The sequence below is a fragment of the Schistocerca cancellata genome, chromosome 3, assembly GCF_023864275.1.
Source record: "Schistocerca cancellata isolate TAMUIC-IGC-003103 chromosome 3, iqSchCanc2.1, whole genome shotgun sequence".
NCBI classification, from domain to species: domain Eukaryota; kingdom Metazoa; phylum Arthropoda; class Insecta; order Orthoptera; family Acrididae; genus Schistocerca; species Schistocerca cancellata.
In genome coordinates this window covers 918,048,651-918,074,245 of record NC_064628.1, presented here as the reverse complement: position 1 = coordinate 918,074,245, position 25,595 = coordinate 918,048,651, and the positions used below count along the sequence as shown (strand labels likewise).

At 44.2% G+C, this 25,595-nt stretch overlaps 1 protein-coding gene across 1 annotated transcript in view; it reads right to left on the bottom strand.

Annotated features, from left to right (window-relative positions):
- LOC126176649 (arylsulfatase I-like) overlaps window positions 1-25,595 on the bottom strand; it is a 79,188-nt gene that overhangs the window by 19,546 nt on the left and 34,047 nt on the right. Inside the window, exons 4-6 of the mRNA XM_049923807.1 lie at window positions 25,216-25,465; window positions 11,716-11,873; window positions 4,468-4,603 (exon numbers count right to left, since the gene is read on the bottom strand). Coding sequence (XP_049779764.1) covers window positions 4,468-4,603; window positions 11,716-11,873; window positions 25,216-25,465 — 544 coding nt within the window. The remainder of the gene's footprint in view (window positions 1-4,467; window positions 4,604-11,715; window positions 11,874-25,215; window positions 25,466-25,595) is intronic.

Genomic DNA, 25,595 nt, shown 5'->3' with positions numbered 1-25,595 from the left:
GCGTATTGCGGATCATTTGCCACAGAACGCCGCAACTATTAGCTGCGGATACATACTTACCAGTTTTTGGACAACTGCCTCTAAAATTACCAAGAATCATTAAATGCGTCCTCCAAGCACGCAGCAGAATGCAAAGGTAATAGCGATGATGGCAGTAATAATCTAAATAGTTCTTAACTTAATACTCTAGGATGGTATTTATGGATCTAAGAAATTATTTGTAATAGTGAAAATTCCTAAATGGCTTCAAACCGAGGCTGTGATGGCTAAAAGCTTCTTTACATCCTGCTGGCATGAGAGTAGCATAATTTCCGTTCCAGAACGTTGCTGATAATTGTCTAGTTAAGGGAGAACTGAATTTTTTCACCGTGTGTAATTTGTAACATAAGCGCGTCATACGTCAGTCATGAACGTAGCATATGTGGGATTCGGTGGATGCTGGATTGACTGCAATATCTTAGTGACGAGGGATGGGTTTGATTCCCACTTCCAGGTTGTATTTTCAACGGACAGGAACCAATCTCATTCACCTCGAAAAATACTAAGTGGAGAACGTCAGGTTCTATTGCAGTTCAGTATCCGCATTATAAATGTCATATTCGTCCTTTACCAACAAGAGTACAGCCAGCTTAGGTTGTGCCACAGCAGAGGCGGAAGTCGCGGCATACAGAGAGACTGTCGCCAATGAGCTTCCTTACACTAGAAACTTTATTTTATTTAACGAGTCAATGTCATCTAGGGTCACAGGGATCTTATTTTGTTTGAACTTGAGTCATTGACAAATTAGGTGCTGCGCTAGGATACGAATTCGGACCTCTTCTTTCGCGGTATCTGACCCACAAGACACGATTCAGTTCTATCATTTCGTCGTTTTCCCCAGGACTGCAAACTCCTCTACGTCTCCACGAAAGGCACATATGTTGGTTTTTAAACGTAATCCAGCGCAAAAATATCCATGACTTCATTACAAGACCTAGCATATATACATGGCTTTATTTTAAGCCCTGACGTGAGCCCTACTAGAGATAAATAATTTTCATTTCTAATGTATCTTTATCTGTCGTCAACATTAACAATACGTTTCGTCATTTCTAGTTAAACACCCACTACTGGTGAGCAAACACTCCTTGGATAATAATTAAAGGTGATAGCTCCCAAGTTCGATACTTGGTCACGTAAAAAAATAAATAAATAAATAAATAAACTGTATGTTCATTACAAATTCAAAGACCTCTCTGCTCGTGAAAAATTCGATATTTATTATATGAGTTTAATTAATTAATAATCTGATTACGTGCTGGGTTGGAGTCTGCCTCAAAACATTGTATATCATGGCACTTAGTTTTAAACATGTGCAAACTTGCGATTGCAGCCTTTCTCCGCGTATTCCACTGATGAATTCTTCTCGGGTTATCAGCCGAGTGGTGGCGTCGTCTTGTCGCAACGTTCCGACGAGTTTCGTACCCATCATCTTCTGGCGAAGTTATCAGCCGAGTGATGGCGTCGTCTTGTCGCAACGTTCCGATGAGTTTCGTACACATTATCTTCGCCAGAAGACAAGACGACGCCACCACTCGGCTGATAACTCGAGAAGAATTCACCAAGTGCAAATTTCGTTACTTGAAATTATATGAAACGTTTTTCATGGTTAGTTAACAGGGCGATTAGGGTGTTGACAGGATTCCAAGGGCAACGCCATTATTTTCAAGTTTACATGGAAACTTCGATATTTCACGACTTTTTACGCCCATTCACCAGTGAAGAACGTATCTGTGATCTCCGTCAGGCACGAAAGCTTTGCTTAGTTCCAATGACTATAGGTGCTAGGTTTCAATCCACATCGAAAACAAAATATCAGCATATCCTTTAAAGTTAAAAAATATGAACAAATAATTTCTCAGTCATGAGTACAGGGAAATTATTGGTGATAGAATGTTAATTTTGAAGCTTTCTTAGAGCTTCCAGAATGAGATTTTCACTCTGCAGCGGAGTGTGCGCTGATATGAAACTTCCTGGCAGATTAAAACTGTGTGCCCGACCGAGACTCGAACTCGGGACCTTTGCCTTTCGTGGGCAAGTGCTCTGCCAGAACTTTTCTTAGAGCTGTTAATCAGGCTGCCTCTAACTGGATAGTTCAACGTCGAGTTTATGACCAATCACACTTATCAGGAACGACGTTACACATGTGTGGGAATATCTTTTTAAGAGCGTAAATACTTTAAACTGTGACAGAACTTGAGAATTTCGGACAGTGTCTCAAAATCTCTTGTTCACGAAAATAGCCAGTTGGTACTACAAATTCTGGAAGGACTTATGTGACAGAGTTAGCTAACTTAAATTACATTAAGTACTGTCTCAGCTCTAATGACACGTTCTCTAGTATTTGCAATGTTGTTGAGTTGATTTACATCTGGACTGATTACCTTAAAGAAGAGTGTGGTTTCCATTATGTATACTCAAACGACTGGACTGTGAAGAGATTAGAGGACTTGCAATACACTTATGTTACGTGGGCTACGTGCAAATCAGGCGAAACGCAATTTAGGTCGTTCGGATACCTTTTGGTATAGTAGTACATATGACTCAATGGCCATATTGACGTTAACTCTTGATTCTGTGAAAGAAAGCGCTTCATTCACATAGCATCTCATTGTGTGACGCACCCACCAGAATGATGTTGCCGCAGTGTTAGAGTAGTCTTTGCGTCTAGTAGTGGGACGGATTCTTCGCTAAAAACCAAGACTACTGGTATATACGAGGTCACTTCTGGTATATTATATACATGATACACAAATTGTGTCATCGAAGCCTGTAGATAGGACACAGGGGGCAATGGTTCTGGGTACAGGGTTTGGCACTAGAAGTTCCACTGCTGTCTGAACGACAGCAGCGACCACCACCCCCCTCCCACCCCCTCCTCCTCCCACATACACGCGGGGTGAACCAGAGCGGCGCGCCGTGAGCTGAGGCGCCACTGGCGTCACAGATCTCTTGTTCAAGACGACGCCCAACCACAGCTCTCCCTAGCTAGCAGCAGCCCAGTAGCGTCGTGTTAGGAGCTGCAACTTTCCCTGCAAGTGTAAAGCGAGAGAATTGGTCTGAGTCCTGTGGATTGCAAGCACGGTGTGAACCGTCTAGGTGTTAGTCCTGCGGTAGCCCAACGACTGGTAAAAGGATTTTGACCAGGATTTGTTGTACTAAGGTACGTCACAATACTTCTAACAGTGATCGTGTTTTCCCATTATTGTCAGCTCAGTGACGCCTGTGTTCTCGACTTGGCTTCTTTCTTTCATCTGCAGTGCTATCTCTGTTTTGTTCTCTTTTCGTTTTTTATGGTGGAAAGTTTAACGGAACAACGTACAGCTGCCAAATTTTGTTTTCTACTCGATAAAAATGGCGCTGAAACTGTTTTCATGTTGAAAACGTCCTACCAAGATGACGCAATGGGAAAAACTCAAATGTTCGAATGGTTTGCTCGATTTAAAAATGGCTGCGCCTCGATTGATGCAATCCCCGTTCTGGACGTCTATCAACTGCCCCAGTCGGCAAAGAAAATATTAAGTTCGAGAGTTTGTGCTCGGTCGACAGACAATTGATGAGCTTTCATAGATTAGTGGGTTATCCTGGATCAGCGACCAGGGAACTTTAACGGAAGATTTAGGCTGACGGGGCATTGATTCTTTCACCGTTACAACCATCTGAACACACAGCCATCCCTCTTAGACAGTATTTGGCTAAAAACGGCATGGTTTCGCTGTCCCATGCACATTTCTCGCCTGTCTTTGCTCCGTGCGACTTTTTCCTATTTCCACTCATGAAAAGGGACATAAAAGAACACAGAGACGAGAACAAAGATGAAGAAGAAACCGACTGAGGAGCCATCAGTCATTCATAAAGATGACTATAAAAAGTGTTTCGAACAGTGGAAGTACCGGTCGGACAAATGTGTTAGTTTAATGGAGAGTATTTTGCAGGGGATAAGGTTGTTTTGTAAAAAATAATTCCATTTTTTTGGTACCCCACAGAGGTGTAAGTCAGATGTTAAACTAATTAGCTGAGTCAGGTAGATTGTGTTTCAGAACTGTTAAACAAAAACATAACTTGACGGAATTTCCATAGAGTGTAAGATTTTAGCTGTTCTGTAGCTGCCCAGTCATCAACTTGTTATTCTTCAAAAAAAAAAAATGGTTCAAATGGCTCTGAGCACTATGGGACATAACATCTGAGGCCATCAGTCCCCTAGAACTACTTAAACCTAACTAAACTAAGGACACCACACACATCCATGTCCGAGGCAGGATTCGAACCTGCGACCGTAGTGGTCGCGCGGTTCCAGACTGTAGCGCCTAGAACCCCTCGGCCACCCCGGCCGGCTGTTATTCTTCCCTTGGTCGTTATCTTCACTAGCAATGTGTTGGTTCCCCGATATCTTCTTACACCCCGTACTCGCTGCTAGCTGTCACGTACCTGCAGCGGCGTACAGGGTGGGCAGCCAGTCGGTGACGTGCATCAGCTGGTTGGACACCCTGGGCGTGTTCTGCAGCAGCGGGCTCCAAACAGCGGCCACGCCCCGCACGCCGCCCTCCCAGAGGGTGCCCTTCATCTGGAACACACAATCTCCCTCGTACAGGTGTCTGGGAGCTGTATCCGGAAGTAGTGTCATCGACGTACCTTGAACCTTGAAATATTACTAGCACTACGGAGAGCTGTCAGCTAGTTTCTCAGCAGTGTCTGTGTGGTTGACGATTAGTATCACTTTCTCTTTACAACAGAAGGAGTCGCTAGGTACTGAACCATCTTCTAAAGGGATGTATAAATGGAAAAGGGTCACCATGTTCGTAACTTTGTCCTCACTCGCCTACCTCATACTAATTGACTTTAACTTTCTGTTTATCTACCTGCTTTTGATTTTCTGTGGTGGTTCCACATCTATGTATCACCCTGTATAATTTATAGCATATCGAATATTATCTTAGAAAGATGATCGTCAGTTTTCCACAACGTCCCAAAGCTTCCTAGTTAAAAATGATACACAATTGTTCAAACTAGTGTATGTTCGCTAATCCATGAAGGCATCATAGTATTCGTACCTAAGCTATATTTTTGTTGTGGTCTTCAGTCCTGAGACTGGTTTGATGCAGCTCTCCATGCTACCCTATCCTGTGGAAGCTTCTTCATCTACCAGTACTTACTGCAACCTACATCCTTCTGAATCTGCTTAGTGTATTCATCTCTTGGTCTCCCTCTACCATTTTTACTCCCCACGCTGCCCTCCAATGCTAAATTTGTGACCCCTCGATGCCTCAGAACATTTCCTACCAATCGGTCCCTTCTTCTTGTCAAGTTGTGCCACAAACTCCTCTTCTCCCCAATTCTATTCAATACCTCCTCGTTAGTGATCTACCCATCTAATCTTCAGCATTCTTCTGTAGCACTACATTTAGAAAGCTTCTATTGTCTTATTGTCCAAACTATTTATCATCCATGTTTCACTTCCATACAAGGCTGCACTCCATACAAATACTTTCAGAAACGACTTCCTGACACTTAAATTCTTCAGAAACGCTTTCCTTGCTTCGCTAGTCTACATTTTATATCTTCTCTACTTCGACCATCATCAGTTATTTTGCTCCCTAAATAGCAAACCTCCTTTACTACTTTAAGTGTCTCATTTCCTAATCTAATTCCCTCATCATCACCCGACTTAATTCGACTAAGTTATAGATTTAATAAAACGTGTGCTGTGTGTTCTACATTCGTGGTACGTTAAAAGGTGGTCCAAAATGTTCCTTTCTGTAATTTCAGATTTTAGGTTGGCTAAAATTCCGTGTTTCACGTACACTATAATGGAAAGCAATGCGAAAAGAGAATTTCTTCCGTTTCAATTATTCTGCGAGCAAGACTGCTCTGCTTATCGTATTCTATGTTCTTCGTGTTGTCTACATGTCAAACGTTGTAAGTGAATTACGTATCAAATATTTTTAGTTCTCTCTGCCTAACTTACCAGTAACATCACATTAACGATTTGAGATTTGTGCACACGAATTTTTCTTCACCCTATATATATACAGGGTGTCCCATTTATCTTGACAACCCTAAATAACTCTTTGTCCAGATGCAAAATACAAAATGTTTCAAGCAAATATTCTTTAGCCGTCAGCGGGACATCAATCAGCATGATTGCCTTCGTTGTAGCTTGGACAGCGATAGGGACAGGTACATACAAGCAACATGCATTACTGGTCCAACGACAACCCACGATGGCTTAGACATCAGCGTCAATGGAGAGTTAACGTCTGGTGTGGGATGCATGGTACTACAGTTATTCGCCCTTATTTCATCAATGGTAGTCTAAGCGGCACAGCGTATGTCAACTTCCTCAGACATATTCTTCCTCCTCTTCTGGATGAAGTGCCGCCAGTAACCAGAATGCTTATGGTATCAACACGATGGATGTCCAGCACATAATGCCTTGCCTGCACATCGTGTTCTGAACCGAAGGTATCCTGCCAGATGGATTGGTCGAGGAGGAACAGTTACTTGGCCTGCTAGGTCTCCTGATTTAAACCATCTGCACGTTTTTATTTCGGGATGCATTAAATACGATGTCTATCGCGATATTCCAACAACTCCAGAGGACATGCAGGAACGTATTGTGCTTGCTTGTAATTCTCTTCAGCAGGCAACACTGGAAGCAGGGGTAGGACTTTTTCAATCGCACCCTGTATTTTTTATTCGGTAACTCATTTCCTCTCCTAAAGACCTGTTCAAAAATGTGTCACAGTGTACCATCCACTGAAACACAGCGTTATTAATTACATAACACAACATTGAGCCTGTGATCACAAACTCGTCCAGCTGCTGGAGTTGTTAGAAAACAAAAGAAAACCAAGTAAATAGCCCAGGAGTGTACGATAGCCCAGGAGTGGAATATTCAAAGGTACTCAAAGTGGTGACCCTGGACACCGATAAACTGGTGCACTCATTGAATGAAAAATTACTGCTTCCAGTGTTGCCTGCTGAAGAGGATTACATGCAAGCACAATACGTACCTGCATGTCCTCTGGAGTTGTTCGAATATCGCGATAGACAGAGGATTTAAATCAGGAGACCTAATAGGCCACGTAGCTGTTCCTCCTCGACCGATCCATCTGGCAGGATACTTTCGGCTCAGAACGCGACGTGCACGCAGGGCATTATGTGCTGCACATTCGCCGTGTTTATACCAAATAAGCATTCTGGTTCTTAGCGGCACTTCATCCAGAAGGGGAGGAAGAATTCGTCTGAGGAAGTTGGCATACGCTGTGCCGTTAAGAATACCATTGATGAAATAATGGCAAATAATCGTAATACCAAGAATCCTACACCAGATGTTAAACCTCCATTGACGCTGATGTTCCACCTGTCTAAGCCATCGTGGGTTGTCGCTGGACCAATAATGCATGTTCCTGGTATTGACCTGTCCTTAGTTTGAGAAGGAACATTCATCGGTGAATAGGACATTGGAGAAGAAGTTCGGGTTGACGAGGAATTGCTGCTGTGCCCATTGACAGAACTGTACACGATCCTGGAAACGATCCCACGTAATTCTTGATGTAGGTGTACATGGCAAGGATGGAATCGGTGACGTATAAGAATACGATGTAGACTGGTTTTAGGAGTGCTAATCTTGTGTTCAAGCTAACGTGTGCTGACATGTAGATTCATAGCAACGGAAGCGAGAACAGTAACTTCGGCAGGTTCGTCTGTGCGAGTGCTAAGACGATTGCGTTGTCGCGGATTGAAACTTCCCGTTTCCTGAAGCGTCGCAACATGACGAGGAAACATCCGTCGCGAAGGTGGATTCTTGTCAGGATATCGCACTCTGCACAGCTCCTCTGCCAGCGTAGCATTTGGCCTATCTTGAACAACAACAATAAAAGAAAAGTTACGTCGATTAAGTTTGTAGGAAGGACAGCCTTTACTGTATGCCTACTCTAGACATCAGTATTTAAAAGGACTAAATTACTGTACTGAATGTACCCGTACATATAAGAAAATAGTATTACAATTACTGTTCGGGTAACTTACTTTCCCCATAGATGAGTAGCACTTATACCTTCTCTTCATTGATGTACATTCTACTCACACAAATCTTCGCTTGATGGTTGACAGAACGACGGATGTGCATTCTACTTATATTTACATCTGTCATCACGAGGATGATTTCCATTGCCCTCAATACCTTCACTAAGCGCTCGGAGCGTCAACGTCAATGTTGTGTTGTGTAATAAATAAGGTTGTGTTGCAGTGAATGGTACATTGTGTTACATTTTTAAATAGATCTTTAGGAGACTAAATGATTTACTAAATAGAAAGTACTGGGTGCCATTTAAAAAAGTCATTCCGCTGGTCATATCTCTGTAAAAAACAAAGCTACGAAGAAGGCAATCGTGCTGACTGATGTCTCCCTGACAGCTAAAGAGCATTTGCTTGAAACAATTCGTAATTTACATCTGGACAACAGTTATTTAGGGTGGTCAAGACAAGTGGGATGCCATATATACACTCCTGGAAATGGAAAAAAGAACACATTGACACCGGTGTGTCAGACCCACCATACTTGCTCCGGACACTGCGAGAGGGCTGTACAAGCAATGATCACACGCACGGCACAGCGGACACACCAGGAACCGCGGTGTTGGCCGTCGAATGGCGCTAGCTGCGCAGCATTTGTGCACCGCCGCCGTCAGTGTCAGCCAGTTTGCCGTGGCATACGGAGCTCCATCGCAGTCTTTAACACTGGTAGCATGCCGCGACAGCGTGGACGTGAACCGTATGTGCAGTTGACGGACTTTGAGCGAGGGCGCATAGTGGGCATGCGGGAGGCCGGGTGGACGTACCGCCGAATTGCTCAACACGTGGGGCGTGAGGTCTCCACAGTACATCGATGTTGTCGCCAGTGGTCGGTGGAAGGTGCACGTGCCCGTCGCCCTGGGACCGGACCGCAGCGACGCACGAATGCACGCCAAGACCGTAGGATCCTACGCAGTGCCGTAGGGGACCGCACCGCCACTTCCCAGCAAATTAGGGACACTGTTGCTCCTGGGGTATCGGCGAGGACCATTCGCAACCGTCTCCATGAAGCTGGGCTACGGTCCCGCACACCGTTAGGCTGTCTTCCGCTCACGCCCCAACATCGTGCAGCCCGCCTCCAGTGGTGTCGCGACAGGCGTGAATGGAGGGACGAATGGAGACGTGTCGTCTTCAGCGATGAGAGTCATTTCTGCCTTGGTGCCAATGATGGTCGTATGCGTGTTTGGCGCCGTGCAGGTGAGCGCCACAATCAGGACTGCATACGACCGAGGCACACAGGGCCAACACCCGGCATCATGGTGTGGGGAGCGATCTCCTACACTGGCCGTACACCACTGGTGATCGTCGAGGGGACACTGAATAGTGCACGGTACATCCAAACCGTCATCGAACCCATCGTTCTACCATTCCTAGACCGGCAAAATAACTTGCTGTTCCAACAGGACAATGCACGTCCGCATGTATCCCGTGCCACCCAACGTGCTCTAGAAGGTGTAAGTCAACTACCCTGGCCAGCAAGATCTCCGGATCTGTCCCCTATTGAGCATGTTTGGGACTGGATGAAGCGTCGTCTCACGCGGTCTGCACGTCCAGCACGAACGCTAGTCTAACTGAGGTGCCAGGTGGAAATGGCATGGCAAGCCGTTCCACAGGACTACATCCAGCATCTCTACGATCGTCTCCATGGGAGAATAGCAGCCTGCATTGCTGCGAAAGGTGGATATACACTGTACTAGTGCCGACATTGTGCATGGTCTGTTGCCTGTGTCTATGTGCCTGTGGTTCTGTCAGTGTGATCATGTGATGTATCTGACCCCAGGAATGTGTCAATAAAGTTTCCCCTTCCTGGGACAATGAATTCACGGTGTTCTTATTTCAATTTCCAGGAGTATATATATATATATATCCAGTCCCAAACATGCTCAAAGGGGGACAGATCCGGAGATCTTGCTGGCCAGGGTAGTTGACTTACACCTTGTAGAGCACGTTGGGTGGCACGGGATACATGCGGACGTGCATTGTCCTGTTGGAACAGCAAGTTCCCTTGCCGGTCTAGGAATGGTAGAACGATGGGTTCGATGACGGTTTGGATGTACCGTGCACTATTCAGTGTCCCCTCGACGATCACCAGTGGTGTACGGCCAGTGTAGGAGATCGCTCCCCACACCATGATGCCGGGTGTTGGCCCTGTGTGCCTCGGTCGTATGCAGTCCTGATTGTGGCGCTCACCTGCACGGCGCCAAACACGCATACGACCATCATTGGCACCAAGGCAGAAGCGACTCTCATCGCTGAAGACGACACGTCTCCATTCGTCCCTCCATTCACGCCTGTCGCGACACCACTGGAGGCGGGCTGCACGATGTTGGGGCGTGAGCGGAAGACGGCCTCTCGCAGTGTCCGGAGCAAGTATGGTGGGTCTGACACACCGGTGTCAATGTGTTCCTTTTTCCATTTCCAGGAGTGTATATATATATATATATATATATATCGGATGGGCAATATTTTTAAGCTCTCTCTCTCTCTCTCTCTCTCACACACACACACACACACACACACACACACACACACACACACACACACACACACATATATATATATATATATGTATATATATATATATATATATGTGTGTGTGTGTGTGTGTGTGTGTGTGTGTGTGTGTGTGTGTCAAGAAGTAGAAATGGCCAGTCTGACAACACTTTGACAAAAATAGAAGCTTAGCCTAACAGAGAAAGTAAGAAATCCTATGAGCTGAAAAAGGAACTCATAATTTATTCCAATTGAATTTCATTATGACAGCATGTTGCAAGAACACTGAGCACTTCCTCCAAACTAGGAAGAAACTGGATATTAAGACAAGTAATGAACCATGTTGAGTTAAAATTATTACCTATTATTGTTGATATGCGCATATTTTTGTTGCTCCACAATATTATCTCTAAGCGCAGTGACACATGAGGTAAGCTCTTGTAATTAATCCATAATATTCTCCTACTAATCATTTTGAAATATTTTGCTGAGGAGCGTGAATGGATTTATTTTCCAAATAAATTGAACAAATAAATGAATTAACTGTTTGAAAGCGCTGTATGTGCAGAAAGGCAGATGGGCCATGTTTTCAACCACTATCAGACTGCTGATGGAAAATCGTTGCCTTCACAGCTTAAAAAGTGTTATAAATTTAGTTGACCTATTGGGAAAAGGAAGGAAAAAGCGAAGAAGAAATTGAAAATGTGCTTAACAAGTGACTGAAACTGAGAAACAGAATCGAACACCATCATCACCTTGCCTTAGAAATATCTGAGAGATTATGGATGGAATCTGATAAATAAACAGTGGGGACTAGCTGGTATAGTCGTCACACTTTTTATGTCAGCAGCTTGTATTGCTGTTTATGACCTCATATCAAATGGGACTAGCTTTTGTGTATATGGAATCCATGATTATTCTTTTTGAGAACGTAAGTTAATATTCGTGGGAAAGTGGTTAATAACTTCATATTTCTTACATCATCGAACGCTTACGCCGTTATGTAACCTTGCGATGCGCTTATTCATGGTCTCTCAAAATGAGACTCACAATGAAGGAGGAACAAGAAAACATATAGGTGCTACAATGCAATGTCTGACTACTCACCCCTCTGAGAGGGTAGTTGGAACCCCAGTTCGGAAGGATTCCACTCGTAGGAGCGCCGTTGTCGGCCGCGAACACTATGATGGAGTTGTTCAGCATGTCACGTTTTTCCAGGGCGGCCACAACTCGTCCCACAGATTCATCCATCTTCGACACGACGGCTGTCAGAAGGAAAAATTGTGCACTGTCTAGTTTCGAACTGCAGCTCATACACTGATAACAAGATACGTGTATGTGCTGGAATCAAGAAATAATTTTCTCTTTTAAGCCATAGAACACATTTCCAATATCTTTGTATTATAGATTAATGTTATTCCATTTTCCATTTTTGTAAGGATAAGGTATCTGATAGACCAAATTCGACGATCGACTGACGAACTAAATTTTTAATCGAACTGCATTTGAAAGAAGAAAATATTGTCCAAAGGTAGTATACCACAACGAACCCTAGGCAAGTAGGAATGATGAAGGCTTATATTCAAAAGTTAGGCCAAGAAGAGAACGTCTAAAACTGAATAATAATGATTTTAACATATGGGTATTTTATCACCTATCATGATACCTTCTCTGCACTAGCCTGTGTTTATGTACAGTCAATATTTGTTCCAAGACACCCTAATGTAAAATTTAAGGTACTATGGAATCGTAGGCACGGCAGATTCATGTTTTTATTATACCTTAACGATTATAAGCACAGTGTACCAGATCTCTGTCTTCCACATACCAATAACTACTCAGAATTTGAGCCACAAGATGCTATTAGTTCACCTATTGCTTTTTGCAGATGATATAAGTATAGACATATAATGTAATATTAGTTACCTCGCTTACAAGCAATTGGTGAAATATTCGAAAACATCATGAAGTTGTTCACTGATGTACCATTGAATGATGGGAAGCCGCAATACATGCAGTCAGTGTTTCCCATGCAGCACCACAGCGGTAACTAATACTAAAATACAAGAAGTAGAAACTGTTTAGGTTTTCTGACAACACTCTGATCACAACCTTAAATGGGGAACTTACTGCCTAGCATTAATAAAAAAAAGGGTTCAAATAGCTCTGAGCACTATGCGACTTAACTTCTGAGGTCATCAGTCGCCTAGAACTTAGAACTAATAAAACCTAACTAGCCTAAGGACATAGCACACATCCATGCCCAAGGCAGGATTCGAACCTGCGACCGTAGCGGTCGCTCGGCTCCCGATTGTAGCGCCTAGAACCGCACGGCCACTCCGGCCGGCCCTAGCATTAATAAAGCAACGCAATCAACTATATTTTCAGAGTGCGTGACTGCTACTATGGGTGGTTTAATCTTAAGAAACTAGTTCATTTTACATCTTTACGTCACTAATGACTTGAGAAATACAGGTCCGCACTGTCGTTTATTGACCGTAACAGAAACTTACTTAGTATCGAACCTGATTCGCGTCTGGATACTGTACTTCGTTCAAATTGAACGCAACACTCCGTTCTTAGCGGATGAAACGTGATAAGTGTAAAGTTAACTTCTTGAGTAATCCCAGGGAATGCTATAGGGATTTTTAAATGTTTGATTAGTGTTTCTATAGTGCCACCTTCCTTGACGCTGGAATTCTGGTGGTTTTAGGTGAATTTTATTTAATCGTAGGTAGGAACTAGGGCTCTCAACCCTTGAGCCCTGCTGAGGTGGTGGTTACAACAGTTTGGTAGTCACTGGGGTGCCTCTGAATCGCACGAGGTATCTTTATGCGATGCCAGTGTACAGGGACTACCAAAAGGGGGACTCTGAGCACTCTGCGACTTACCTTCTGAGGTCATCAGTCGCCTAGAACTTAGAACTAATTAAACCTAACTAACCTAAGGACATTACACACATGCATGCCCGAGGCAGGATTCGAAGCTGCGGCCGTAGCGGTCGCTCGGCTCCAGACTGCAGCGCCTAGAACCGCTCGGCCACTCCGGCCGGCTACAGGGACTACCGAGCCAGTGTAGTCGAGGTGGTGAGTTGTACGGCGTCGCGCATCGAATTTTACCAATAGTTTCCACTTCCTCTACATGATTTGTTCTCTGATCATCAGCAGTTGAACTTCAACATGTAAGTCCAATCTCGGCCCATCGAGGAGCACACAAGACAAAACATAAACACTGATTTTATTGACCGTAACAGAAACTTACTTAGAATCGAACCTGATCCGCGTCTGGATACTGTACTTCGTAAGGGCCTCACATCTGAGGGTCTCTGGTAATACCAAACATTGAGCAACCGCACAACATTGCAGGTAGGATGATTACTTTCTAAAGCTAGAGTTTTGTCGATCATACATGAATAACACTCTTGGCCTGGATGTGTGGTTTAAAGAGTAACTTATGATCGACTACATTACTCTGGTGGACCATCAGAATTCGTTGTTCTAAAGTAGAAGCGTGTTCCGCAAGTTACGAGGTGCATTCAAGTTCTAAGGCCTCCGATTTTTTTTCTAATTCACTACTCACCCGAAATCGATGAAACTGCCGTTACTTCTCGACCTAATCGCCCTGCAGACGTACACATTTTTCACAACGCTGACGTCATGATTCCATGGCAGCGGCGAAGGCTCCTTTAGGAGTCTGTTTTGACCACTGGAAAATCGCTGAGGCAATAGCAGCACGGCTGGTGAATGTGCGGCCACGGAGAGTGTCTTTCATTGTTGGAAAAAGCCAAAAGTCACTAGGAGCCAGGTCAGGTGAGTAGGGAGCATGAGGAATCACTTCAAAGTTGTTATCACGAAGAAACTGTTGCGTAACGTTAGCTCGATGTGCGGGTGCGTTGACTTGGTGAAACAGCACACGCGCAGCCCATCCCTGACATTTATGTTGCAGTGCAGGAAGGAATTTGTTCTTCAAAACATTTTCGTAGGATGCACCTGTTACCGTAATGCCCTTTGGAACGCAATGGGTAAGGATTACGCCCTCGCTGTCCCACAACATGGACACCATCATTTTTTCAGCTCTGGCGGTTACCCGAAATATTTTTGGTGGCGGTGAATCTGTATGCTTCCATTTAGCTGACTGGCGCTTTGTTTCTGGATTGAAAGATGGCATCCACGTCTCATCCATTGTCACATCCGACGAAAAGAAAGTCCCATTCATGCTGTCGTTGCGCGTCAACATTGCTTGGCCACAGGCCACACGGGCAGCCATTTGGTCGTACCGTCAACATTCGTGGCACCCACCTGGATGACACTTTTCGCATTTTCAGGTCGTCATGCAGGATTGTGTGCACAGAACCCACAGAAATGCCAACTCTGAAGGCGATCTGTTCAACAGTCATTCGGCGATCCCCGAAAACAATTCTCTCCACTTTCTCGATCATGTCGCCAGACCGGCTTGTGTGGGCCCGAGGTTGTTTCGGTTTGTTGTCACACGATGTTCTGCCTTCATTAAACTGTCGCACCCACGAACGCACTTTCGACACATCCATAACTCCATCACCACATGTCTCGTTCAACTGTCTATGAATTCCAATTGGTTTCACACCACGCAAATTCAGAAAACGAATGATTGCACACTGTTCAAGTAAGGAAAACGTCGCCATTTTAAGTATTTAAAACAGTTCTCATTCTCGCCGCCGGCGGTAAAATTCCATCTGCCGTACGGTGCTGCCATCTCTGGGACGTATTGACAATGAACACGGCCTCATTTTAAAACCTTGCGCTTGTTTCTATCTCTTTGCAGTCCGGAGAAAAAAAATCGGAGGCCTTAGAACTTGAATGCACCTCGCAGTAGGCCTTCGGCGGGTAAAGAGGACTGTCGTGGCCCTGTCACTACAAATGTGGTTCGCTGTGTCCCATTGTTCCGTTAGCACTAGTTGTCGCTGCATTCGACCGATTGCTACAGTGATCCGTCTGCTGCTAGTTAACAGAGTGGTGTCGTCCGCCAACTGGGCCAAGATAATGTGAGGTAGCACAAGTAAATCATGATGTTTTTGGAGAAGTTTATCCCTCCTGCCAGGTTCTGTCAGAAGCATTCTCAATTTACAGGAACAGGGCAGCCGGATAGCTGCAGACGTCGATTTTGTGTGCGGTGTATTGTGCGACTTGTAAGAGCTTGAGTTCCGCCGTCACAGAAGGTTGAAAACCAATTTCATCCGTTCTGATAATCATGGTCCATGACGAGAGGTCGTAAGCAGATCAAGACGAGTCGTTCTAAAATATTTTATAGTTGGTAAGAGGCTAATCGGCCTGTAACTGGCGGGTTAGCTTGGTCTTTCCCTATTACAGGCAGCAGAACTACACGGGCCACCTTCCAAGGGTCCAGGCAGTAGCCAATTCTCATACAACAGTTATAGAGCCTCGTGATGAGCACAAGAGGTTTCCGTGGGATGTGCTTAAAGTGACAGTGTAATTCCGCCTGGCCCGGGAGCGGAATGAGATCCCAAGAGTCTGATGAGCTTACAGGCCTCGAAAATGGTTCAAATGGCTCTGAGCAGTATGGGACTTAACATCTGAGAGCATCAGTCCCCTAGAACGTAGAACTACTTAAACCTAACTAACCTAAGGACATCACACACATCCATGCCCGAGGCAGGATTCGAACCTGCGACCGTAGCAGTCACGCGGTTATTGGACTGAAGCGCCTAGAACCGCTCGACCACCCTGGCCGGCCTGTACAGGCTTCTGCAGGCGTTGTAACGTCAGGGTCAATTCGCTGGTCCGCTTCCCTAATGGCTTGAGCTCTCTGACTAACCCGTTCAGGATCCGCATCGTTTCTAAAGTCGTGTAGCCCGTTTTTAGCCTCAACCACGGAAGCAAAAATTTCTACTTTTACCAACAGACAAAAGGCTGTTGGACCTTGAGGCCTCTCGAAGGTGGTTTAGGGTTTCGGATATTGAGTAACTAGCTCCAGCGATAGCTTGTATGAAGCTCAAGGACAGCCATGTTACCTTCCCATAGTTATTATCTGTGTTCCACTGCCTATCAGTGCAGTTCCCTTGAGAATCACTTCGTATCTCTCTGATCAGCCTCATTTGGAACCGTTGCCAGCATCTCTATTCTTGAGGGTTCTCAACTCTTGCAACAGAGGCGAATAGGTGTCAGCCGGCCAGAGTGGCCGAGCGGTTCTAGGCGCTGCAGTCTGGAACCGCGCGACCGCTATGGTCGCAGGTTCGAATCCTGCCTCGGGCATGGATGTGTGTGGTGTTAGTTAGGTTTAACTAGTTTTATGTTGTAGGGGACTGATGACCTCCGAAGTTAAGTCCCATAGTGCTCAGAACCATTTGAACCTTTTTTTTTTTTTTTTGAATAGGTGTCGTGGCGTGGTGTTTGTCGATCCACTGTAACACAGGTCCATTGGGAAGCGCAACGTATTTTCCTAGAGAGAGTAGGGATGACATGATCTTTCCGTTCAGTTATAGAGACATTTGCGATAGCGTTAACACTAGCATTAAGCAACCCCTCAAATTGTTCCTTGTGGGTTGTAGTTGACGATGGGGTAGGCAGGTGGAAGCGAACCTCTGATATCACACCAACCACAAGATGGTTGTCAGATGTCAAATCCTTTAATGTTCGTAAACAGAGATCCAGCCTCAATTTCTTTAAATACAAAATATCTGTCCTCTGTGCTGGATTCTACAGAAAGTGGATGGAGTCGTCTGGGCCAAACGTTATTGCTCCAATTGGTAAGGGTGAACCCCCCGTGGGTTGTTCGCATCGAGTTCCACATGTTGTGTTTAGCGTTAAGATAATGGTTGAAGAGTGCTTGCAAATCACCCTCCTAAAACAGCCGCTGTGCACTGGCGTATGCCACAATCATTGTGATTATTCCATAAGAAATCGATATGGAGCTCGCTGTGTACTGTCACGTCCTTCAGGTTAAACGATTGGGTAGGGTGGAGGTAAGCACGATGACGAGAAGAATATCATATGGTGCTGAACAATGAAATGTTCCAAATCCAGTTTCTTGTGCATAAGGCCGTTTGCATTCAATACGCAAAGTGAGTAGTCGGTGGTTCTTCAAGATCTATTGGCCACTGCTGGGGATAAAGTGTGACACGACCCCATCACAAAAGACCGTTAATTTCATAAGGGTGTTAGGTGCAGCCTGAAATTTGCGAAATGTATCTTTGACGATGATGAAGATGTTTCCATTCTTCAGTGACATGCTGAAGTTCTTGAGGCTGCTAAATATTCCCTATGTGGTGTCACCGCCAGACACCACACTTGCTAGGTGGTAGCTTTAAATCGGCCGCGGTCCATTAGTACATGTCGGACCCGCGTGTCGCCACTGTCAGTAACTGCAGACCAAGCGCCACCACACGGCAGGTCTAGAGTGACGTACTAGCACTCGCCCCAGTTGTACGACGACTTTGCTAGCGACTACACTGACGAAGCCTTTCTCTCATTTGCTGAGAGACAGTTAGAATAGCGTTCAGCTAAGTCCATGGCTACGACCTAGCAAGGCGCCATTAACCATTTCTACAGAGAGTCTCACTTGTATCATCAAGAATGCTGTATACAAATGATGGATTAAAAGTTAAGTATTTCAGCAGCTACGTACTTTTCTTTATAGCATTCAATACGTATCCTGTTCCAGACCTCACGCCCGTCTGCGTTAGATTATAGCGTGCATTTCGGCCTCCTCTATGTACAAGGTGTTGGCACATTTGCCAACACATCACCCTGAAGTTCCGAGAAGTAGAATGATGATTGTCCATTATTTGAAGTGTTCGGCTTTGGCCATCCCGTCAGTGAGGTGGTTGAGTTAATTGACGACGTGGTCCGAACCTGGCGAACTGGCTGCGTTGTAAAATCCTTAGGAGGATCTTTGATTGTGCTGCAACTTTCGTGGTTTGCTGTTTTCGTTCACCGATTGCTTGTCCTTGTGTCATGTAGGTCTTCAGGAGTTCCTGAAACGCGGTGCAGCCGCACCATGTAGCTAGGTGATCACTTTCACTGTTTGCACACATCGATTTCTCAGTGCGTGGTGGTTGACAGTTTTTGGAATGCTGAATGTCCCCACATCTGAGACAACTGATGAGTAAAGTAGAGCTGTAGGCAGCGCGGTGTGGAACAATCTCGAACAGCGTCTACACTGTGAGGTCCCTCCTTTGCATGGGAGATTTCAACTTCAATTCTTGTATCCATTATGTGATGTACGTTGTGGATGGAATCGCTATTTGGACATGCAGGGAGGGTGGCATAGTAGACAGACTATACTTGAAGGTTGTTAGTTTTGTCCTCTCTAGACCTAAATTGATGGTTCAAATGGCTCTGAGCACTATGGGACTTCACTGCTGTGGTCATCAGTCCCCTAGAACTTAGAACTGCTTAAACCTAACTAACCTAAGGACATCACACACATCCATGCCCGAGGCAGGATTCGAACCTGCGACCGTAGCGGTCACGCGTTTCCAGACCGTAGTGCCTAGAACCGCTCGGCCACTCCGGCCGGCCCTAAATTGATGAACAGCAACTTTGGGAAAGCAAGTGGTGTGGAGCTCCGCTTCAAATTCTTTGACAGATATATTTGATTGACCACTTTGAGATCCTTGACCGCTGGCAACTAGAGCGTGAAGAAAGGGATCTTAGATTGTTGGAAGATTCAATATGACAGTCGTTGGTCTTTCAAGGAGCTCTTTCAGACCGTTTCAGCTGGTCATCGGGATTCAGTGAGAAGCAGAACTCATCACTGAAGACAATTATTGTTCATTCAATGCGATTCTAGGCCATAGACGTGTCTGGAGATGCCTCGGACAGCAGTAGGATACAAACCTGACTGTTGCCCAGCGTATGGCCTGACAACTTAGAATGATGGACTGGGGTGTCGTTTCTTTCCACAGCAGGACCCTTTAATCCTTATCTGCTGCTCCCTCATAGCAGAGCGGTGTGTGGGCTATAGTCTACGCCCCGTTTTGTTGCCTTAATGGCTCGACAACCAGGAGTGATGGCCTGAGATGTCATTACTTTTCATTTCAGGACCCCTTTGGTAGTCATCCGCGGCACCCGTACAGCACAGCGGTACGTTGACGATGTTCTACGCCCCTTTTTGGTGCCTTCATGGCAAGCAAGCCTGTGCTTTTATTTCAGGAAGATAATGCCAGCTGCGGAAAGAGTTTCTACCTCTTGTCTTCGTGGTTGTCAAACTCAATTTTTGTCAGTAAAGTCGCCGCATCTCTCCCCAACAGAAAACGTTTGGAGTATTAAGGCCAAGGCCCTGCAACCAGTCAGGGATTTTGACGATCGAATGAGCCATTTGGACAGGGTTTGTCACATCCTTCGGTGGAACATGAAACAACTATGTTCATCAATGTCAAGCCGAATAAGGACCAGACATGGACCAACGCGTTACTGGCTTGTTCCATTTGTGACTCTCTTTCTGTTGAATAAGTCATTCATTCTTTTAATTGTAATCATACATGTAAATCACATCTACCAATTTCCGTCTAATTCGGATAATTCCTTCGTGGGGAGCCTTTCTTTCTCTCTGTGTTCCATGTAATGTGTTGCGCACGAATGACTGAAGAGGTCCACTACTGTCAGAATACATTACTGGCAACAATTCGCTGGAAATAGTGACTACCGTAAAATACCTAAGAGTGATGATAAAGAGCAACCTATAGTGGAATGAAGGCGTAAAACAAATAGAAGGAAAAGTAGGTGCAAGTGTCAGAGCTAGTGGAAAAACTTGAGGAAATTAAATTAATCCCCGAAAGAAGTGACTTATAAAACACTTATTCAACCTATTCTTGAGTATGGGTCAACAGTCTTGAAACATCGCCCTGAAAGATTAATAAAAGAGGTAAAGAAGGCCAAAGAAGAGCGACGCGTTTCGTCGCAGGATCGTTTACTCAACTCGGGTGGAGAGAGTTACAGAGATGCGCAATAAAGTCCATGTAGAGACACTGCAAGAGAAACGTTGTCTTTCATGGAGAGGTTTATGGTTGAAGTTTTGAGAGCGTACATTCCAACAACTACTTCTTAATAGGTGTGTTCATCGATGTCCTCTGTAATAGTCAACATTTTTTTCTCGAAAAATTGAGAAAAGACTTTCATTCTGAGATTTTATTTTTCGTTCATGGCTTTCAAAATTTTCTTGAGAAGAGCTGGTGTAAGCTCACGATTCTTAAGGTAAATGGTTTTGATGTTTGATAACACAAATGAAGAGCGGAAATTCCTAACGTTTCAAGTGTCATTTTATCACTAAACGTAGTGCTGTTGTGTTCTCGCTACTCTATTGCATATCGATAGATTTGTTCCAAGTGTCACATTATGAAGAATATGTTTCAAACGTCCACAGTTAAATGGCGCATGGCAGAAGAAAGGTAAGCGAGCCATTGTTCCGCAAGGTTTACACAAGACTGTTGAGTCAGGTAAAGATATGAACCCATTATGTGTAATTCTAACTAATAAACTATACCTCTTGTTTTTTAAAAATTTTGCTGTAACATTATTCCCATCGCAAGTTTATAATGACGCCAACTGTAGTATGCTTATCCATCCGAAATAGTTGTTAAGAATTCTTATTCTGCAACAGAAAAATGGGAAAGAAATTGACATCTTCAAAAAAGGAAAGAATATGGTCAATGTATGCCACAACATACTAAATCTGAAACACCAGACAAGTTTATCCGTTGCGGGAGAAAAGAGAAACAAAAGTTATTGACTGCAGTTGTACTAACTAAAACATTACTTCTATATGCCTGTACCTGTGTTGTCACAAATAAAAAGTAATGGTTTAGTGTTCATTTCAAAAACAAAAACCGTCCAATTGGAAATTTCAGTTCTCTGGTATGCCACATAGAACGTTTCTAATAAATAATTTATATTATACCTTGTGCAATTATTTATTACAGTGAAGAGGCGAGTAGCGCAATTCTGTGGTATCAGAACACCTTCCCCATTTTTGGGATACAAATAAGCCATATACAGAAAGACGTACATTTTTCTTTAATTTCTGTAACAAATTTCAGATCTGGAAACAATGTGAGTATTGTGAGTCCGCTTTGATACAAAACAGTTTTTGTGGTTTATTTATTGATCTATTACCCAGGCTAGTTCCAGCGACAAATACCCCCATCATCAGTGGTTTCGTGATATACATATCCTGAACCACAGCTACTGTTTACACCGACAACTAACAACAGAAGAAAACTACTACATACAAAATGCTATAGTGTAATAGACGAAAACACAACACTTTGCAGCAACACATACTTTACCGCTTTGAGAGAACTGACCCAGGACACAGAACAGAAACCACACACACGCAAAAGAACCACTCCTCGATCATGCACAGAGACATAAATAAAAAAGAGAAGTCGACAGAACTCCCGCTAAAATCTTCATCGCCTTCTCGCAATATGCGATACATTTCTCGCGACACAGACGAACAGCAAGATGGCGTAATGTTTTGGATTATGAACGAAGTGGGAAAGTTTTGTTTTTCTGTGTATAAATTAACTGCAAGCCGTCCTGTACGCGACAAACTAAGTAACAGCATAGTACACACCAAAACAATATCCACAACACTATCGCAATGCAACTGTATAACACTTACATACGTAAGTTCATGTTTTGGTATTGGTTTACTAACAGCCACACACATAGTTGCAGATGACATGATGTACGCCAAGAAAAACGGCAACAGAGAATTACAGAAAATATGCGGCAAACAGTGACAATAATCTTAAAACCATGTTACCGATTGAGGTGGCGCAGTGGTTAGCACACTGGACTCGCATTCGGTAGGACGACGGTTCAATCCCGTCTCCGGCCATCCTGATTTAGGTTTTCCGTGATTTCCCTAAATCGCTTCAGGCAAATGCCGGGATGGTTCCTTTGAACGGGCACGGCCGATTTCCTTCCCCATCCTTCCCTCACCCGAGCTTGCGCTCCGTCTCTAATGACCTCGGTGTTGACGGGACGTTAAACACCAATCTCCTCCTCCTCCTCCTTAAAACCATGTTCGCTGAGTGGACAGCGCGTCATGCAGGAAGACCCGGGTTCGATTCCCGGCTGGGTTGCAGAGTTTTCTCCGCTCAGGGACTGGCAGTTTGTGTCGTCTTCATGATCATCATTTCATCCTCATCGGCGTGCATATCGCCGAAGTGGCGTCACCTCAAAATACTTGCACCAAGCGATCAGGTCTACCCGCCGGGAGACCCTAGCCAAACGACATTTCATTTTATTTCATCTTAAAACCATGCTCTAACGCATTATATATGAGATAGTGTGAAAGTATACACAGATAATAATATTTAAAAAAGAGAGAAAAAAAATCAATACATAACAAATTAATAACAAAAAGTGTTTTGCATTCAGGCGGACTCACAATTCCCATACTGTTGTTTTGCATAAAAAGACGCACCAAATGGAAGAGTCATCATCATCATCATCATCATCATCATCATCATCATTTAAGACTGATTATGCCTTTCAGGACTGGAATGCTCTCTTTCAAATTCTGAAGGTGGCAGGCGTAAAATACAGGGAGCGAAAGGCTATTTACAATTTGTAGAGAAACCAGATGGCAGTTATAAGAGTCGAGGGGCATGAAAGGGTAGCAGTGATTGGGAAGGGAGTGAGACAGGGTTGTAGCCTCTCCCCGACGTTGTTCAATCTGTATATTGAGCAAGCAGTGAAAGAAACAAAAGAAAAATTCGGAATAGGTATTAAAATCCATGGAGAAGAAATAAAAACTTTAAGGTCCACCGATGACATTGTAATTCTGTCAGAGACAGCAAAGGACTTGGAAGAGCAGTTGAACGGAATGGACAGTGTCTTAAAAGGAGGGAATAAGATGAACATCAACAAAAGCAAAACGAGGATAATGAAATGTAGTCGAATTAAGTCGGGTGATGCTGAGGGAATTAGATTAGGAAATGAGACACTTAAAGTAGTAAAGGAGTTTTGCTATTTAGGGAGCAAAATAACCGATGATGGTCGAAGTAGAAAGGATATAAAATGTATACTGGCAATGGCAAGGAAAGCGTTTCTGAAGAAGAGAAATTTGTTAACATCGAGTATAGATTTAAGTGTCAGGAAGTCGTTTCTGAAAGTATTTTTATGGAGTGTAGCCATGTATGGAAGTGGAACATGGACAATAAATAGTTTGGACAAGAAAGAATAGAATCTTTCGAAATGTGGTGCTACAGAAGAATGCTGTAGATTAGATGGGTAGATCACATAACTAATGAGGAGGTACTAAATAGGATTGGGGAGAAGAGGAGTTTGTGGCACAACTTGACTAGAAGAAGGAATCGGTTGGTAGGACATGTTCTGAGGCATCAAGGGATGACCAATTTAGTATTGGAGGGCAGAGTGGAGGGTAAAAATCGTAGAGGGATGAATACACTAAGCAGATGCAAAAAGATGTAGGCTGCAGTACGTGCTGGGAGATCTAGAAGCTTGCACAGGATAGAGTAGCATGAAGAGCTGCATCAAACCAGTCTCAGGACTGAAGACCACAACAACAACAACATGCCTTTCAGCGTTCAGTCAGGGGCATAGCCCCCCTTATAAAATTCCTCCCTTATTCAGTGTTAACATTGGTGCCTCTTCTGATGTTAAGCCTATTAGTTCAAAATCATTCTTAACCGAATCCAGGTACCTTCTCCTTGGTCTACCCCGACTCCTCCTACCCATTAGTCTCTTATGTAACCTTGCTTCCTTCCATCCGTGTAACATGACCCCACCATCTAAGCCTGTTCGCCCTGACTGCTACATCTATAGAGTTCATTCCCAGTTTTTCTTTGATTTCCTCATTGTGGGCACCCTCCTGCCATTGTTCCCATCTACTAGAACCTGCGATCATCCTAGCTACCTTCATAACCGTAACCTCAACCTTATTGATAAGGTAACCTGAATCCACCCAGCTTTCGCTTCCATACAACAAAGTCGGTCGAAAGATTGAACGGTGCACAGATAACTTAGTCCTGGTACTGACTTCCTTCATGCAGAGGAGGGAAGATCGTAACTGAGCGCTCACTGCATTAGCTTTGCTACACCTCACTTCCAGTTCTCTCACTATGATGTCATCCTGTGAGAATATGCATCCTCAGTACTTGAAACCGTCCACCTGTTCTAACTTTGTTCCTCCTATTTGGCACTCAGTCCGTTTATATCTCTTTCCCACTGACATTGCTTTCGTTTTGGAGATGATAATCTTCATACCATGGTCCTTACATTTCTGATCTAGCTCTGAAATATTACTTTGCAAACTTTCAATCGAATCTGCCATCACAACTAAGTCGTCTGCATATGCGAGACTGCTTATTTTGTGTTCACAAATCTTAATCTCTCCCAGCCAGTCTTGGAAGATTTCCAAGATAAAATTTTGTGTGAGATTTGACCCTTAGAACGTTTGATATTTCTACTCTTCATGTACATCTGCATATGTTAAAATCAGTATCATCCCGTTTTAGCTGTTACTGCTGGAGTACTTTAATTGCAAGCATTGCTAAAAGTTGGAGAATAGTGACTGTACGAAATGACTTTTATGAAGAGAGAAGTAACGTGTTTTAGAGGTAATTGCAGCACAATGTACCTGCTAGGAGGCGGCGGTTCGGGTCGGAGATGTAACTGAATCTGTTGACGACTTCCTGAGGAGCGTCCAGCAATTTGGCTTCGTTCCCACTGTGGCAGGCGAGGTGGGCGAAGTAGAGGAAGAGCGGCCGCCCAGTGTCGTGGTCAGCTATCAGCCTCTCCGCCTCCTCCGTGAACACGTCCGTCACGTAGCGACCGGAGTACTCCCACGCGGTCGTCATGTTGTCGCGCATGTCGTAGCCGTTCATGTCCTGCACGTCCCAATTAACGTGGTAAGTAAAACATACAGCTAAAAGCAAGGCCAACACATCAAGTAATCCTACACCGCCACACTCAGCAACAACGGGAACACAGTTTCTTTAATAAAAAAAAAGGGTATTA